Source organism: Zosterops lateralis, assembly GCF_965231275.1.
Source record: "Zosterops lateralis genome assembly, chromosome: 13".
NCBI lineage: Eukaryota > Metazoa > Chordata > Aves > Passeriformes > Zosteropidae > Zosterops > Zosterops lateralis.
In genome coordinates, this window is record NC_139773.1 from 11,467,477 (window position 1) to 11,485,107 (window position 17,631).

Sequence of the window (17,631 nt, forward strand, 5' to 3'; positions counted from 1 at the left end):
CCAAAATTTACCAGAACATAGGAAATTTTGCTTAGTCATTCTGTTGTCATTTAATGAACCTGCTCAGAATGCATGGATGGTTTAGAAGCTCTGATCTTTAAGTCTGTCAGATAATAAATAATTCCTCCTTTTTTCTTGCTGTCCTTCACAACATTTGACATACCTAAAGTGTTTCACCTGACTTGAAAGCATCACTTTATAGCATTAAGCTTTTATAATAGTGGTTATCAGACAAAGCCCTGTTAAGCTTTCCCAGTGCTTCATCTTCTCTGGGCATCTCCCTGTGTGACCAGACGTGCAGGCTCACACCAAGTGTCCATCTCTGTACCATGTCTGAGCAGTGGGGCCAGCAGCAAGGATAGGAGGAGTAAAATTGGAGTAACTGTGATGCTTTCCCAGGCCTCTGTTATTTTCAGTCCAGGGCCCTTTGTGGTTTGCTTGTCAGTTAATCCTGGTCAGCCTTTCCCATGCCCCACGTGGTTTTGTAGGTCTCTGTTGCACCCTTGAACATCTGAAGGCTTCTTCTGCTTGTGTTCCTTTGATCATCTTTATTCTCAATTTTTTTCTAGTTCTGTTTCATTTGAGGGCAGAGAACAGCAGCACATAGTTTCCAAGATGTGGGTGAACCAGTGATTTATGCAGAGGAATAGCAATGCTTTTGCTTTTATTTTCTCGAGCTCCTTTCCAAATATTTCTGAAGACATAAAAGGCAGTGCTTCTTTTTTGAAGTACATAAAATTTGAGTTTGAAATGCATTACCTAGTAATCTATGTTGCAATCAGATTTCTTCATGAACATCTGTTCCATGTTAAGGCCATTTTCCTACCTCCCACCCCCAGGCTTAAAATTATTTTCAAGGCTTCAAACTAATTTCTAAACTTTATTTTGCAGGTTTGCAAAGGTACAGATTAGTGTATCTGCTCCTATTATACCCTTCAGAGAGACCATAACAAGACCTCCCAAAGTCGACATGGTGAATGAAGAAATAGGAAAACAGCAAAAAGTTGCTGTCATACATCAAACAAAAGAGGACCAGAATAAAATTCCTGAAGGAATTCAGGTTGATTCAGATGGGCTTGTTACAATGAATACTCCAAATAAACAAGCTACTCTCAGTGTAAGAGCAATCCCACTACCTGAGGAGGTAACTCGACTTCTTGAGGAAAACAGTGACTTAATTCGAACTATGGAACAACTCAACACATCTCTGAATGAAGATAAAAAAGCACATGAGATAAATCAGAAGACTCTTGATAGAATCAAAGAATTCAAACAAAAGTTGGAGAAAAATCTTCAGGGAAGAAAGTGGAGAAATGCTGTTGATCAGATCTGGTCGTTTGGACCACGGAAGTGTGGGCCAAATATTTTGTTACATAATTTTGGGGGCTATAAAAGGTCAGTGTGGCAGTGCCTTGGGAACTCTGTGAAAGAAGTAGGTAAATACAGAGACTTTGACAACAGCATAGTAAGTGGATTTCAGCTGGCTACACTTTCAGGTCCCATGTGTGAAGAGCCTCTCATGGGTGTTTGTTTTACAGTGGAAAAATGGGAAATAAATAAAGCTGGAGATATGCTGTCAAATAGTAGGCAGGATTCAGGGGAACTGGATGCCACAGAACATCAGCAAAATGAAGATAATACTCCAGCAAGCAGTTGCACTGATGAAGGTCCCAGTGCAAATGAACACCAGGACAGGAACCAAAGTGTCACAGACTCACCTGAGAAAATGAGTAAACACAAAGGAGGATCAGTTCTTGCAGATTGTTATGGCCCTTTCTCTGGACAGCTGATTGCCACTATGAAGGAAGCCTGTCGTTATGCTCTGCAGGCAAAACCACAGAGGCTCATGGCAGCAATGTACACGTGTGAAATCATGGCTACTGCAGAAGTTCTAGGTAAGACTGGGAAAATAAATCTTTGCCAAGAATTTGCCTTCTGATTTCCAAGGTGAGGTTTTATAAACGAGACTGAATCAGAAGGTATAACTTTATTAAAGGTTTTGTCAGGAGTCGTTTAAAATTCTCCGATGACTTCCTAATACCTGTAATATTTACACTATTCTGAATGAGAATTCAGTATTCTTGCTTACCTGAACCATAGGCATAAAGAACAATGCTACACCTTTTTGAAATGCAAGATACAAAATGTCACCTTTCTATGAAGTTTTTGTAAGACCAGCTTCAGTAACCATGAATGTCAACAGTGTGCCTCATAAGATCCATGAAGAGATGGGAAACCTCTCCTTTTTATTAAGGGAGTGTGAGAAAATAGCAAATGCCATATCAAGATATTTTAATACAATAATACAGAAATTAAATCAGGAAAAGGAATATTAAATGATTGTTGCAGTCCAGTTGGAAATTTGGGTTTTTAAGTAACATCTCTACCTTCTGGTATGCAAGTTGCTCAACCCAGCACATGCCAAATGGTGTCACTTATATTACCTTAGCACTTACACCTACTTAGACTTTTTTTATGACCTACTTATGACACTACTTAACTGTATTTGTTCTTGGAGCTTTCCATGGGAGTTGCTTGCACACTGAATCTGATCCAAAGCACCAAGATTTTCTTTAAAGCTAACTTCCAGTGCATTCAAGCTATCAGCAATTTTACTTGATTGTACTAACTAATCAAGGCCCAAATTACAGCATATCCCACATACAATAATTAAATACTTGGTTACTTTTAAAAAAATCTCAGCTGTTGTGCACACAGTCATGCTGATAGCAGTCCAAAGACCAAAAATTACAGTTGTAATGAAAAGAAATGCCTTTGAGTGAGCAACAGTTTTGTGCAGATGCATGATCCTGCACATGATCCTGTTAAAAGATGTGCTGCCATGGGCTTAATGGCACATTACCCTAAATATCCCCTACATGACAGGGAACTTTGGCAATTCAAACTCTTTTCTAATGTGTAAAATTACTAATAGCTGTCAAAGTTGGACTGTGTTTTGTTTCATGTTGCTGTTCCAGAAGCACATTGGTACAATACTTCTGAGTCTATATCAAGCTACAAGCAAAGTACTAATTTTTAAACTCAAAAACACTGTATAAATTGCTGTTTACCAAAATATTACCCAAAAAGGATGATTGTTTACAGTGAAGTAATAAACACGCATTGGGTCATCAATTGTGCCGTAAACCCAAATGGAAACATGGATTTTTAATGCATATATATATATATATATATATTTAATGAGTGTAATTTAGGACTCAGACATGCAAGCGAATTAGTACAGTCTAATGAATGTGAATTGTGTTGTAATAGCCATGGACATGCACTTAGTTCATTACAAATTCATGGGTCTAATTTTTATTGTGGAAACTTAAGCTAATAAATTGCATCCTCATTAGGAGGAGTGAAAAGCAGGCCTTCTATCCAGTCAGGCTTGGCAGTTGATGTGTCAAACCACTGACTTTTGTATCTTTATTCTTTTCTTTAGCATTCCATACATTGATACCCTATGAAGTTTAATTTTTCTCCATTTTGATCTATGTGTTTCTAAGATGGTAGCTTCTGGGAAAGTGAGGTCTTCTTTGTTCTCAGAATATAAAACCTTTTCCATCAGACTTTTCTGAAAGTGAAAATAACTTGAACTGAAGCAGAGGAGAGGAACACAGTGTTTTAAAGTGGTTTTCTTGTGTGTTTAATATCTTGATCAACACAAATATATTTGTTAGTTTTTGTCTGTTAATTACTTTCAAAAACATGATACCTACTATGAAGTCAAACATGGGCATTTTCACAGCTACTTTCATGTCATATACACTGTATTTCAATAGATTGAATATTAACTTGGGAAAGAAAATTGAAATGATGCATGCCTAACTTAAGACTGAATTTATTAACAAACCAATTGAACTCATTAAACATAATAGATACACAGTATTTCAGAAAACTAGTTTTTTGTGGTTAGAATAGCACTGCACTGCCTGGGACAAGTACCATGTAGGGATATGGTGACCCAAGAAAATTTCTAACAGGAGTTTGGATACAATTCCTAAAACACAATAATATTACTTAGTAATGATTCTGAAATATTTGGTTATAAGAAAAAAGGCAAGTTAGGCACATAATCTGGCAAAGTGCCTTTTTAAAACAGCTACATGATTGTGTGAAATGGACATAGATGGATTCATTCAGCAGTAATAATGTATTAAATGTCACTCAGATGGTTCTGTACATTGTATGGCAGAATATGTTGTTTGAACTTACTGTGTCCATTTAATCTATTGACTTACAAAAAAGAGATTTAGCCAAAAAAAAGTTACGCATTTTATTTAAAGCTGAACCTTCCTGGACAAATATTGATGTATTTCTGTTCATGTTGCAGGGTGTGAAAATGCTGGTGAGCTGATGAGAATTGTGTCTCTGCAGGTCGTGTGTACGCTGTGCTGTCCAAGAGAGAAGGCAGAGTGCTGCAGGAGGAGATGAAAGAGGGGACGGATGTGTTTATTATTAAGGCAGTCCTGCCAGTAGCAGAAAGCTTTGGCTTTGCTGATGAAATCAGGAAGAGAACCAGTGGCCTGGCCAGTCCACAGCTGGTGTTCAGCCACTGGGAGGTAAAAATATCTATTCATTCCATCTGTTATGGTGATCTATTTCCTGTAGATGTGGCAGACTGGAATAATAAGCAAAAAAAAGGTTAAGTTTTGGTCAAGACTTTTGATTAATTCCTTTTTGAAATGAGGAAAAAAGTCTTAAATTATTTCTTTTTGTAATGTATTTATGTTTTGTTTAGATGGGATGCTTTTTTATTTCAGTAGAAAGTAAGTCTTTCATAAATGAAACTGCTTCTTTATAGATGTGTTTTCCTGAATTTATGTGCCCTTTTTCACGAGTTCTCTGGTAAACTTGTTTGGGGAATGGGAAGAAAACCAAAACCACAAAACAGCCCCAACCTACCACTAACAGAAAATAAATGTATCAGTAAATCTAATGCACATGAAACTTAACCTCTTAAGGTCTAGCAAGCACCTTCCATATTCCAAGCCAACATAAATTTTCATGCTTAAAAGGCAAATAGAATAGATTCCATTCTTCCAAAATTAAGTCTGTTGATAGTAAGTAGTGGTGTCCTCAAAATAATTTCTTTTGGTCATACTTGACACTTAGGGAAATGAAGAGTTGAATGTGAAGGTGTAAAGCAAGTAGGAAGTGAGAAAACTGATCAGGAGTGTCATTGACTGAAAGTGCAGTGTAGTTTGTTCCTATGATAATGGAGAGTAGATGTTCAGGGAGAAAAAGAAAAGGCTGTAAATCAGAGCTTCTTGTTCAAGACAAACACACCTGCATTGTTGGACTCCTCAGAAGACTCCACTGAAGGAGCTAGAAGTGGCTTCAAAAGTCAGTGGGTATAAACTTTTCACCCTAAATTTTTCATATAACTTCAAAGTGTAGGTTTTTCTAGGTTTGATTGGGGTTGTTTGTTTGTTTGTTTGTTTTGGTCAAGTGTTCCTCTATTTGGTGTTAGAAAACAATAGAATCTTCTGTAAATGGATTTAAAAATCTTTGTTTGTTTGATCTTCTGATTTATTTGGTCACCTCAAATGTCAAGTCTCTGAGTACAACCAACTGTAGATTTTTGAGGTCAGTGACACTCCCCGCATTTTCCAGCTGTGGGCTGCTTACCAATATTTCCCTGAAGTATGTGCTGCTCTTTCACATGCTGTGGATTTTTCATCCACAGCTAAGTTGTCCCCCTAGGTAGTATCTGTAAAATACTCCACTAACTGTATTTCTTTGTTAGTAACTGTGGTAACTGCATCAGGAATTTTATGTGGATGATAATGGAAAAGGAGGACCTCTGCAAAGTGGCCACATGCTAGCAAAAGAGTTGGGAAGAGTATTTGAAAGAGTCCTTGAAGCAGTACACTTGGGAAAGTACATTATGTCTTGCTTGGCAGTGGTACCTTACTGGTGTTAGTAAATGCAGACACTGAGGACTTAGCTCTCCTCCCTTATATTGATTCATTTAATCTTCTTGTAACTAAGTCCAACTTCACATAGAGCCACAAAAGGAAAAACAGCTGCACAGAATGCAAAAAGAAAAAAAAGGACAACCCTTCACAGATGGTGTACACACAAAGAAATAGATAAACTGCATCTTTTGAGTATAGTTACATATTTTGGATCTTGTTTACAGCCAGTTACAGATCAGCTACCTCAAACCAGTGAGTGTTGGCTGTACTGTGTACAGGGATCTTGTCAAATCTTGATGGTCTCCTCTGAAGTGCAGCTGGTGAGGTTTTGTGGCTTTAGTAATCTTTTGTCTGAACCTCTGACATCAGTGCCCTAAAGGAATATCAGCCAGAAGGACGTCAATTCCAGCTAACCATTGTTCTGTGCCAGTTTCTTTAGGATTTGTAGCTCCTGTGCTTCAGCACTAAGAAAAAACAGGAACCCTGAGGCTCTCAGGGCTCCCCTTTCTGTCCCCAAGCCTTGGTGTGTACATTCACTTTCAGATGCCACAAATTTCATGTAAGAAAATATTCACATATCATTATAGGTATGCATAGAACAGGGAGATTTGGACAATTGGCAACATTTTCTAACACTGACCTCCGAGAGTGGTTATAATTCCAGCTGGTATGTTAAATACATTGGTAGTAGGAAAATTACTGTATAAGCCAGTCACCTTTCCTCCTGGGGAATCTGTCAGTGGGGGAGGGTTGGTTTTTTGTCTCCATGAAAGCCATGTTCACATATTTTTGTGATAAAATAAGCTTTTTACTAATCTACTAGTAATATTATCTCTCTGCAGTGATGGCAGAAGGAGTGCATGTTACTCTCACACCATCAAGACAATCTCTAAATAAATACAATTTTCAGAATCTCTAGTGTTCGTATGACAGAGAAACCATGAGAAATGGTTTGTATCTCAGCTCCTGTTTCTTCTTCTCTTTGAATTCTGCACAAAGTTGCATCAGGTGTTGTGCAAGACTTTGACATTGTCACTTTACTGATGATTTGTGGTATATGTATCTACATGATAAACACCAGCATTTTATTTGAATCCCTACTATATAATGCATCATTGTGTAAGATAATATGATGTGAACTTTGTGTAATCTTAAACTGTGTTTTCCTTAGTGTTAAAACTGTGTTACTGAAGTGTGGCTGCTGCTTTAATTGCACACTCTCCAAACCCTTCCATGGCATTTTCAATGAACTCTGTGCTGCTGGTGTTTTCTCAGTGTGCTCAGCTCATTAGCTGAGTACCTGGGACATGTATTTATCTACACAAATTCCTTCTAATGTGTTCTTAATCCCATTTTATGTGAAGTGAAATAGACAGTTTTAGGGATTTTTAAACTTCCAAACACTTTATCTCATGGAAATCACATGCACAGAGTATGTTCAAAGAATTGAGGTTTGAGTTCACTCTTTCATTGTATTTCATTTCCGTGATTTGTAGACTCTAAACGCGAGAAGGTCAGTGATAGAGCCTACATTTAAATGAAGACATTTTGGTCTCTGTGGAAATGATATTGGCTTTTTTTTATTATTATTCAGTTAACGAATGGATCTCCTGTAGTTCAGATTGCTCCAGCCCCAAGGGATGGAGCAATACATACATCAAGGTCTATCTTGTGACATAGTCCTTTTTTATTAATTTCTTCTGGCATGCTTATGCAATTTATTCCTACCTGTAAAGGACAGCACTGAGTAACCATTAGTGGGAGCTTTCAGTTTAGTCCAAGTTTACACAAACTAATTTTAAAAGTTAGGCAAATGTTAGATGTCTTGGGTTTACCTGGCAGTACTTTCTTAGATTTCAATATAAACTTCCTTATTTAATTGTTAGTTTAAAAAAATTAATTCTGGGATAATTGTGAGCTAGTTGTATTTTTTAAACTTTCAATTAATAATATGCCTTCAGTTAATGTGTGTTTCTGTTTGAGTCTGTTTATTTTGTTCTCAGTTCTTTGCAGTTAAATCTTTTACTCAGTCATGTTATTTTATCTTAATCATAAGGTTTTGAACAAGAAAGTATTTGTGATTGCACAATCCTTAGAATAATGGAACTCTCATCCCATTTGGGAAATCTGTGTTAAAAGTAAAAGAAAAAAATAATGCATGTGGCTCTATTCAGATGCTGATTGAATTTTCAGCAAAAATTGTCAAAGACATCTACCATTGTAAAGTTGTGAAATGTATAGTATTCCTGTTAAATCACATCTTTTAAATTGCCTGAAGATTAGCTATTAAAGATACTTTTATTCTTGAGGGGGCATGGGAGAACTGTAAACACATTTAATCAGAATTCTTTGTCATTATCCCTTCTAAGTAGAATAGTGCCTAGAACATGCCTCAGGGCTCTGGAGAAAGGTAAGAGAAGGGCTGTGTGTAATAATTGCCAGGAATATGAGACTTCTGAAGCTGGGAGTTTTATATTCTGAATTTTAATTTCTGCCTTTTGAATTGTAAGTCATTTTACAGCTCGGAAGATGGGGCTTAATATAGAAGTTGCTGGATGAGATTGTTAGGCTTGCATTAAACAGGAAGCAGGCTGAGGTAATGAGAGAGAATCTATTCTAGGTTTGAACTGTAATTTTACATACATTATTGCACCAGTGACAGTTTAGGCACATAAATGAATTCGAGGAGGAACCTGGAACCTTTCAAATATGAAAAGCTCATTGTCTTGGCAAGGACTTCTGAAGTTAATTGAAACAGTAAATAAAAGTGGTAGGGGTGTGGCTTTAATTCTGTGTCTCAATACATGTTTCTTAAGTAATAGGAAAAAATGCAGCAGTAGAGCCACAGATCTCCTTTTTTTTATTTCCAGTTACCAAATTCCCATTAAGAGCTCCTGGCTGAAGTCAAGGCTAAAGCTCAGCTGTCACTGTTTGAGACACAAACAAGGATGATGCTCCTGAGCCAAAATAAACTTGTATGAGTTTATAGCTTACTGTGTAAATGTTCATTATTACAATATTCCTTGGAAGAGGAGTTCTTGTATCTAACCAGGCATTTTCAGGCCTTGGCAGTCCCCATTATATATTGTGAGTGAAAGCTCTGAATTATGGGATAGATTTGGATGCTTTTTTTACTTGCAGGGTATCCACACGCCCAGTACATTCTTGTAGGGTATTCTCTGTTCTAGAAGCACACTGCCAGTACCCAAGTGGCCTTCAATTTGGCTGTGCTCAGTGCAGAACCACTTGTGCACCATTACCCAGCATACTACATATGGTTTTCTTGAAAAACAGCAGGTAGATATTCACATACACCTCTGCAAGGTTCTGCTATTTTACCTGAAAATAAGTTTACCCTAAAACTTTATTTCTCAGGGCCACTTTAGACATCTCAGACGTGTATATCAGCTGCATCTTTTTCAGTTGCATAGTTTGTCTATGTCATTACTAGGTGATAGACACCACTTGAACTGTAAATGCTCTTGAAATACCCTTATGCCATCAAATTTTCAAAGGTAGAAAGGATTCTGATCCACTGGATCCTGTATCATCTTTGAAATTGTGCATAATAGTTATTTTGATTTTTTTTTTTTTTTTAATTAAAGCACAAGAGAGAACTTCTGGCGTAATGTTTTTCCTGGCTTTCTGAAGGCTGCTGGTGGTAGTGCCCAGTCACACTGACCTTAGTGTTTCTTGGGATTTTTTACTGAGCATTTCACAAAGGCCATGATGTTGCTTGCTGGTTTTAAAATCTCCATCAGACAGTGTAAGTATTTCTATTCATGGTCCAACTGAAGCATTTTCCACATTGATGGCATTTGGCTCAAAAGAAATTTTCTGTCTGCATCAGACAGTAAGGACCAGTAGGGAAAATGCTACCAGGAGCATGTCTGTGTTCTCAAATCTGCCTGACCCTTTGGATGAACTAGGCAGATCCCTTCTGTTTGCTTTTGATGGCTCTCTCAACCTTGTTTTGCATGATTAGGCTGCCTTAGGCAGAAACTGTTTCTTACCATCATTTTGTGGAATACACTAGACAATAGGACCAGGATCACTATTGGAGCCATCTGGGTGACACTGAAATGCAAATAATAAATCATCCTCAAATTAAGCCTTAAAATTCCAAGTCCTCTTGAATTGCAAGTGGTCTGCTCTAACTCATGTCTTACTGAAAAGCTTGATTAGCTTACATAATCATTTGCAGGATTAGTACACACTCTGTCATCTATCAGTATTGACATAGTATGCTCATAGTATTTCTGTTTTTATTGATTATTATTACAGGTATTCAGATTATGTCTCTCACAGAGATACAAGCATTTATAGCTTGAATAATTAATGTGTAGTTGTTAAGCTAAAAGAGAGGGACATCTGTTTTGCCTGTGCTACTCTGCATGCTCTTTCTAAACAAGTCTTATGAGACTTCATTGTTTGGGTGTGTTGGTTTGAATAGTTGTTATATTTAATAAACATCTTGCTTTAGAATGATTTCTTCTTCTAAAGAATACCCTTCACTTACAATATTTGAAGTAATCTATTTACTTCTTTTGAAACACCTAATGCCAGCTGACTACATTATAAACAGTTTTATTTATACCTAAAGTGGGTTCTGCAGTGGGACACATTTAATGCATTTGACTGGGAGTTTTTATTTTTCTTTTAAGCACAGTAGAATTTTACAGGTGTGCTTATAGTCATACTTTAAACAAGTTATATCACCTAAGACTTCTAGAAATCAATGAAGATTAATTTAAAATGTTCCTTAATTTCAGTGCTCCTTTAATAGGAACATTTCCATCACTAAGGCATTGTCTTTGCAATAGCAGATTTTAAAACTATATCAGCTGCTGTGCACTGATTTGTTTCCCTGTGCTGCATTTTATATGGCTGCATTTAGAGAAAATGCTTGTTTTTTAATAGAATAAATGCTGCTCCAGTGATCCACTGCACAGATCTAGATTTAGAATTCACTTTTTAAAATAAATGTCTTTCAGAAGAGCCTTGCAGATGTATAGAAATACTCGGTTGTGTTAAGGAGGAAGCATTTTGTTGTGTACACTTGGAGGAGTAATCATGTATGTGCTGGGCTGTTTGCAGTTAAGGTTGATGTTGTCCCTGTCAGAGAATTCTGGTGTTGAGTAATAAATAACCACTGGCTAGTTCATGCTGTTAAAAAAGAAAATTCCAAAGTCCTAAGAAAATTCCTGGAGAAATGGTGTGCTGCATTTTGCAGTTACCAAGTCACAGACAATATTATGATAACAACAAAATGTTCTTTATCATAATGCTAACAATACCATAATATCGTTTGTTTTACAGAGTCTTATTCCTAATATTAGTACCTCTTGACATCTTCTGTTATACTGGGGACATAAGGTTTGGCTGTGGTAATTTTCTTTTCCCCCCTGCTCAGTGGTTCCCAGACACAGAACACAGTGGCAGAGTGAGAGAGAGGCAAACCTTTGATAGAAGGTCAACTGAATTGCTTCAGTCACTTAAAGATTTTTTTATCTGTGGAAGGCATATTATTTTGAATGTCAGGTTCTCTTTCGATTGAAGTTTTGTTTAGGAATGTAACTTTTTGAAAAAGAGTTGTCAAGACGCTATCACATTTCTGATTTTAAGAGGAGTCTTAGGTGTATGTTTTAGTTTTGTACTGAAAAAGTAGTACATAGAAACATTTAAATAATTTAAAATTAAAAGTGGCATGCAACATGGAATAAATTAAGTTTCTGGGTGTCTGTTCTGCTTTGATCCTGTGCTCTTTCAGGATCCACAGTTAGATGCCCTCTGTGAAATAACTCTACCATATTCTAGAAGGAATGGTCCATTTAGAATGTAATTCATCACTGAGGGCTTCATCCAGACAAAAACTCAATTTCTGTTACAAATTCCAGAACCATGCCTGTGTGGTTCCTGCGAATACAAACAATAGCTCAGGACCTAAAAAGCTTCTTAGCTCTGATTCCAGGAAACCCAGACTTACCATTCTGACAGTTCCCACTGTACAGAAATTGATGACAATGCTTTGGGACCATTCTCCTTTCCCATGCTTGCACTGTATTAACAGAGCACAGGGAATGATGGATGCCACCTGCTATAAACATTTGCCTTGATGCACTAATATGATATGAATAAAGAGGAACAGTCTATTTTGTGCCTTTGCCTTCACTCACAGAATCAGAACTTTCAAAAAAGCAAAACTTTCTACTTTTTTGTTTGGGTCACTATGTCAGTAACATCGCTGTGTGTCATAATAGGGTTACAGTGACTTCCTAAAGATGATGGCCCAGGTTCCTCTTTCCCATTGCTTACCACGGTATGGTAACACGTGTGCTGATTAATTTATCTTTTGTAGTGGATCTGCACCATTTAGGTAGCTGTGGTCCTCTAACAGAGATTTTCTGATGCCACCAGATCTTGCTCTAGAAGCATTGTGTAGTGGCTGAATTATTTAGGCAGGTTGATAAGCCAAGCTATCTCCTGAGGTAGTTCTTTGAAACCTAATTAACCTCTTTACAGCACTGCTCTGCACCATGTAGCAGTACAAGGTTCACTCAGGATTCTGTAACCCTGTGCTGAAATAGGTTTACCCTTGCTGGCTAATAAATACTAAATAGTACATTTAAACCTGTTGTTATGATGACTTCCCTGAGACCTGTTGAAGCATAAAGAATTCTTGTCAGTGGAAGAAATATCCAGTGCAGAACTTCAGTAAAGCAAGTCTTCCATCAATTATTGAAAGAGCCAGTCTGTCAAAACTGGGGATTTTCCTAAACATCCATCACTACAATAACTAAATATTTACAGGTAGATTAGGTCTCTAAGTTTAGTTTTGTGTACTTTTGGACTCCTCTGTTATATTCATTCTTCAAGAACTGCTGTCTCACTGCTTCTCTCTGGGCATAATTTCTGGACATTATATTTCTTGCCAATTAAAAAAAAAAAAAAGTCATCAAAGGGCATAGTAACAGTCTTTAACTTACCAGTTTGTAGCTGTATAACCTCCCTCAGCAGTACAGTATCAGGCAGATCCACTGAGCATGAATCACCTTCTTCATATGTTCTTAGACTTGGAAATTTTTGTTTGTTCAGCTCTTTAGGCAGATCATGAAAGGGGAAGTCCCTGTAGCTTTACATCATTAAGATGTTCGGGATGAGCATCGCTACAACTTTATCAAGTCAACATGCAATCTTCACTTCCCTTTTTCTGTATTTCTAGTGCATAAAATAGCTGTGAGACTTTCAAGCTCTCATAGAGTGGGGACCATTCTATTTTTATTGAGAATGTCAAGGAATCATCTTTAAGTTTCCATGCATGGGTTATAAAGCCCTGTGCAAGACATCAGAGTGGGTATGACTCAAGCAGATTCTTCTGTGGTTAGACAGTCCTTACGTTCATGGTAAAAAATAAACACAGAAAAATTTGGAAAGCTGAGTTTCAGACTTCATTTCTGAGCTCTACTTGCTTTTGGTTTTCAGCCAGACAACCCTGTGCATAGTCATTTCCCATGTAAATAGTTGAGATTGGCTGTCACTTTCCCCACGAGTAATACCCACTTAGTTTAACAAGTTTATGCATGTGCTTAACTGTAGCAGACTAGAACTGTTTTTGTTGGTTTAGCTTTACATCCCATTTTTGGAAGATTAAAGCTACGATATTGCCTGATACAAATTAGACTCCCATAGTCTTCTAACTCCCCATAAAGTGTAATTTGTGTGGTTGTGTTGGGAGTTATTTAAGATGAGATGTTAAGTTAGGACTCCCCAATTGTCTGTGTTTCTGAGGAAAATCCTCCATCTTCAGTCATCATTTTTTTAATTCCTCTTTTTCTAGTTTGTGGATCCTGAGCTTTAGGAAATTTTGCTTAGGTTGAAGTACCATATGGGAATTGAAAGAATTTGTCAGAAGAGAAAGTTTGCAACAGTAGAGAAGGCTTAAGCTAAAACTGATGATTTAGGATAATTAGTTCTCTCCTCAGTTATTAGTCTAAGTGCTAATATTTCAGAAATTATTATAGAGTAATATGCTCAGTTGTTACAACTATCATGATTCTTGCAGTAACTAATACTTGTCTGGACTGCTTTTTCCATAAGGATTTTGTTTAAGAAATGAATATGGTATTATTTTGGGGTTTTTTAGTGAAAATATATTACCTCTAACTGCATCTTGGGAGGAAATCTACAATCAAGTGAAGTTAGTATTTTTGAAATTTGCAGTAGAACCTGTGTAACACTATATGGTCAATTCCATCCCTTCCTAATGTTCATATTTAGGGTTCTTTGTAATACCCCTCTATGGTAGTCCCAGAAGTGTGGGGTATATAGGAAGAACTGGAAATAAAGGCATGTCCGGTTAGATCTGATCATGTTAGATCTAAAATCTGATCTAGAGGAAGGCTACAAAGCTGCAAGAACAACTCTGCTAAATATGTTAGAACCAGAAACAGTGATTTTTAAACCATCTGTCCAACTTGGGTTTGGGATTGGAAAACATAGGGCACAGAAATGAGCAGAAATCTTCAGTTCTGACAAATTCTAATTCAATTGTTGTGTGATAATGTTCTAAATAAGGAATTCTCTCTTGAAAATTGAGAATTTTCTGAACATTATTGGACACTGTTTGCTGATGGTCAGTTGAAATTGCTTTTAGAATAAGCTGTGCAGATAATTGCAGCTGAATTTGAAAAGTTACTGTGGGCTTCTTAGGGCAAGAGCTACAGAGTGTTTGTTAATTCTTATTTTCTGCTTCCATAGCTAATTGCAGGCTTTCCAGATAACTTGATCTGCTCCACTTTTGTTTCTCTACTTCAGCAAGTGATTACTTGGAAATGCTAATAAACTTTTGTACTACTTCACTCTTGTTTTGTTTGTTTCCTTTTGTAGATCATTTCAAGTGACCCGTTCTGGGTCCCGACGACTGAGGAGGAGTATTTGCACTTTGGGGAGAAGGCAGACTCGGAGAACCAGGCCCGCAAGTACATGAATGCAGTGAGAAAGAGAAAGGGACTGTATGTGGAAGAAAAAATCGTGGAGCACGCTGAGAAGCAAAGAACTCTGAGCAGAAATAAGTAGCTCTGTCTGCCCCCTTTGTCTCCTGGCCCAGCTAAGTGCGGGTGGAGTATTTTGTATGCAGCAGATGCAAAATTTCATCTGGACTTTGTTCTTTGATACCATTTTTCTTACATGCTTTGTCTGTGGCTTATGTTTTAATAAACTTAAGCCTTTCCAACTTTTGTACAGAGAAAATAGTTTATTTATTGAAATAAAATAGAGACGTATGCACTGCAATTGGTCTCAATTTTTAAAAATTAATGTGCTATTGAACATCCTGTCACAAGGATTAGGAACTCCCAGTTCGATTTGTTTCTTTCTGATTTGTCACATGTAGTTACAGTAAGAGCTGGTTACCTAGCTTCTTGCAAATAAACCATGCACTGAATTTAGCTCTTTAATGGTTTTGACTGTTTTTTAAATTAGTTTCTGTAATGTATTTGTTTCTTACCCATACTTTTTATAGTTACTTATATGTAAATAAATGTAAGCCTATTAGGATTTTCTAAACTATTTGTTTTACTCCAGTCCTCATGTAAACAGTTATTTAAAGCAATAATATATCTTCTCTAAATCAGAGGGCAAAAATAGCATGTGTAGAAGACAGCACTGCAAAAACCTGAGCAAGATTTGTCTTATTTTCCCTCCTTAGAACGTGCTTTATTAAAAACTTCAGTTTCCACAGACTGGGTGAGGGGAGTGAGTATCTCCAGTATAAGTGAGAAACTGAACATCAATTTTCTGTCCATACTTTATGCAGGAAGTGAAGTACATTGTACTTGAAAACTCTGTTAGTAAAACAGCACTCTTGGTTAGAGAGGGTTTCTTCAAGTGTGTCTGTCTGAAACGTTTTTTCATTTTTAAACCTAGTGCCAGACAAGTGCCATTTACAGATGGGGCTAGAAGCTTGCAGGTCTGCTTAAAACCTCCCACAGTGTGACTTGGCAGCAGAACTTGAATTGGGAGCTCAAGTGACTTTTCTCCTGGCCCTGATCATATCAACCTAAATTCTTCAGGCAAGGTGTCTGATAGTTTTGCTTCTTCTATTAGGGTTTCTCCTTTCTAACTTCAGTTTGGTTCAGAATGCTGTGTAAACTTTTCTGTGCTTCTTGCCTAGTTTCCTTTGGAAGCAGAAACAGAAGAGCATGTGGAGGAGAGGATGTGAATGAGCTGGATTATTTTGTCAGCACCACTTTTTTTAATGCGTAGTTTGAATTCTCACATAGCTTCTGATTCATTTTGGTTCTTGTTCGTACCAGACTGCCTGTGAAAACCCAGGAGTTGAAACTAGGCAAGAGAGTGTAGTTTTCTTTGTTGCATCATGGATAGGAGAGGGACAGTCATGAAAACAGGGATAAAGGCTTCTTAGTACCTGTTGTAATGTTGGCACACAATCCTTTAGTATTTCTAAAATGTTTTGAAATTAGTCCTTGGAATAGAATCTCTTCTTTTAAACCACACATAGATGTGTTGGGATAATGATAAAAAGCATGTCCTTTTCATATTGTGTAATTCTTCACCAGTTTTACTTTCAAATCTGCAGTATCTATGATGTGCTGCTTCAGTACAGCCCTGAAAAGGAAAACACTTCCAGTGCTAACATGAGTTGTCTGTGTAGGCCTCGCTGATTTTACATGTGTTGAGACAAATAGTTTATGTGCAAGATAAAATATTTACATGTAAATACCAATTTGATTTAGCAGTGTGTCTGAAGTTTGGTCTCTTATCTACTTGATGTGGCTTAGTCATATCTTCTGTTGTGTGTCTGCTTTTTGATTTGTTTTGTGCTACTTTGGATCTACTCAAAAGTAGAGAAGATAAAAATTAGTATTTATTTATATAGCATCTATTAATACACTGAAAAGTTTTTTTTTTACAGCTGCATCATTCCATGGTTATAAAACTGCAAACCGTGACTAACAGGAGGAAAAAATAGATACCATGAAATAGTGTGGTTTGGGCTGTTTGACAGATATTTTCTATTTCAACAGATGCTGTTTTCCTACAGGAGCTTTATTATTTATTTTTTTGTTTGTTAGTTTATCCTTTCTTCCCCTCATCCCTCCTCCTTCATTTTCTATTTTACCAAAGATCAAACTCCACCGGTCCTTCAGAGGAATATTTTTATTATCATCTTACTTCTTTTTACTGAAACTGCTTATCTTTGTAAAGACTTGCTGATTCTGGAATTTGAATTTAAAAAAAACACAAAACAGTAGTATTTTCCTGTTAGCATTTTCATGGCCTTGGAAAAGCCTTGTCCTTCACCCTTTACAAAATGACATCTCACTGTTCTCCAGTGAGACATCTGGATGCATTTTTTTTCTCCCAGAAAAGCTGCTGGTGTAAAAAGGTAACAATAAATTATAATTTGCCCAGGCAGCAAAAATAAAACTTTGTTCAGAAGCCCTGTGTTACCTATGTGCTCACACAGGTTTGCTACCCCCTGAGGAGGAGGGGAATTCAGTACTGATTTATTTTGTGAAGTGGCCACAGAGCACAGCTAAAATCTGCATCTTCTCAGGTGGAATTACAAATGGAAGGAGGATTGTTTATCATGACCAGTTCAGTGCTGGCTTTTTCCCATCTGTGGAGAGCTCCTTCCAGAATTTTTCATATGGTTCTTTTACACTGTAATAAGTAAGGTAAT

At 37.0% G+C, this 17,631-nt stretch overlaps 1 protein-coding gene across 2 annotated transcripts in view; it reads left to right on the forward strand.

The window, feature by feature from the left end:
* Window positions 1–15,163, forward strand: part of EFL1 (elongation factor like GTPase 1) — a 64,404-nt gene extending 49,241 nt beyond the window's left edge. The window contains exons 18-20 of one of the 2 annotated variants that reach the window (XM_083870817.1): window positions 892–1,895; window positions 4,384–4,568; window positions 14,814–15,163. In XM_083870817.1, coding sequence (XP_083726943.1) covers window positions 892–1,895; window positions 4,384–4,568; window positions 14,814–15,002 — 1,378 coding nt within the window. In that variant the 3' untranslated portion in view covers window positions 15,003–15,163. Of the gene's footprint in view, window positions 1–891; window positions 1,896–4,339; window positions 4,569–14,813 lie in introns of those variants that run through there. The other variant, XM_083870818.1, reaches the window with a different exon arrangement.
* Window positions 15,164–17,631: the final 2,468 nt, after the last annotated feature.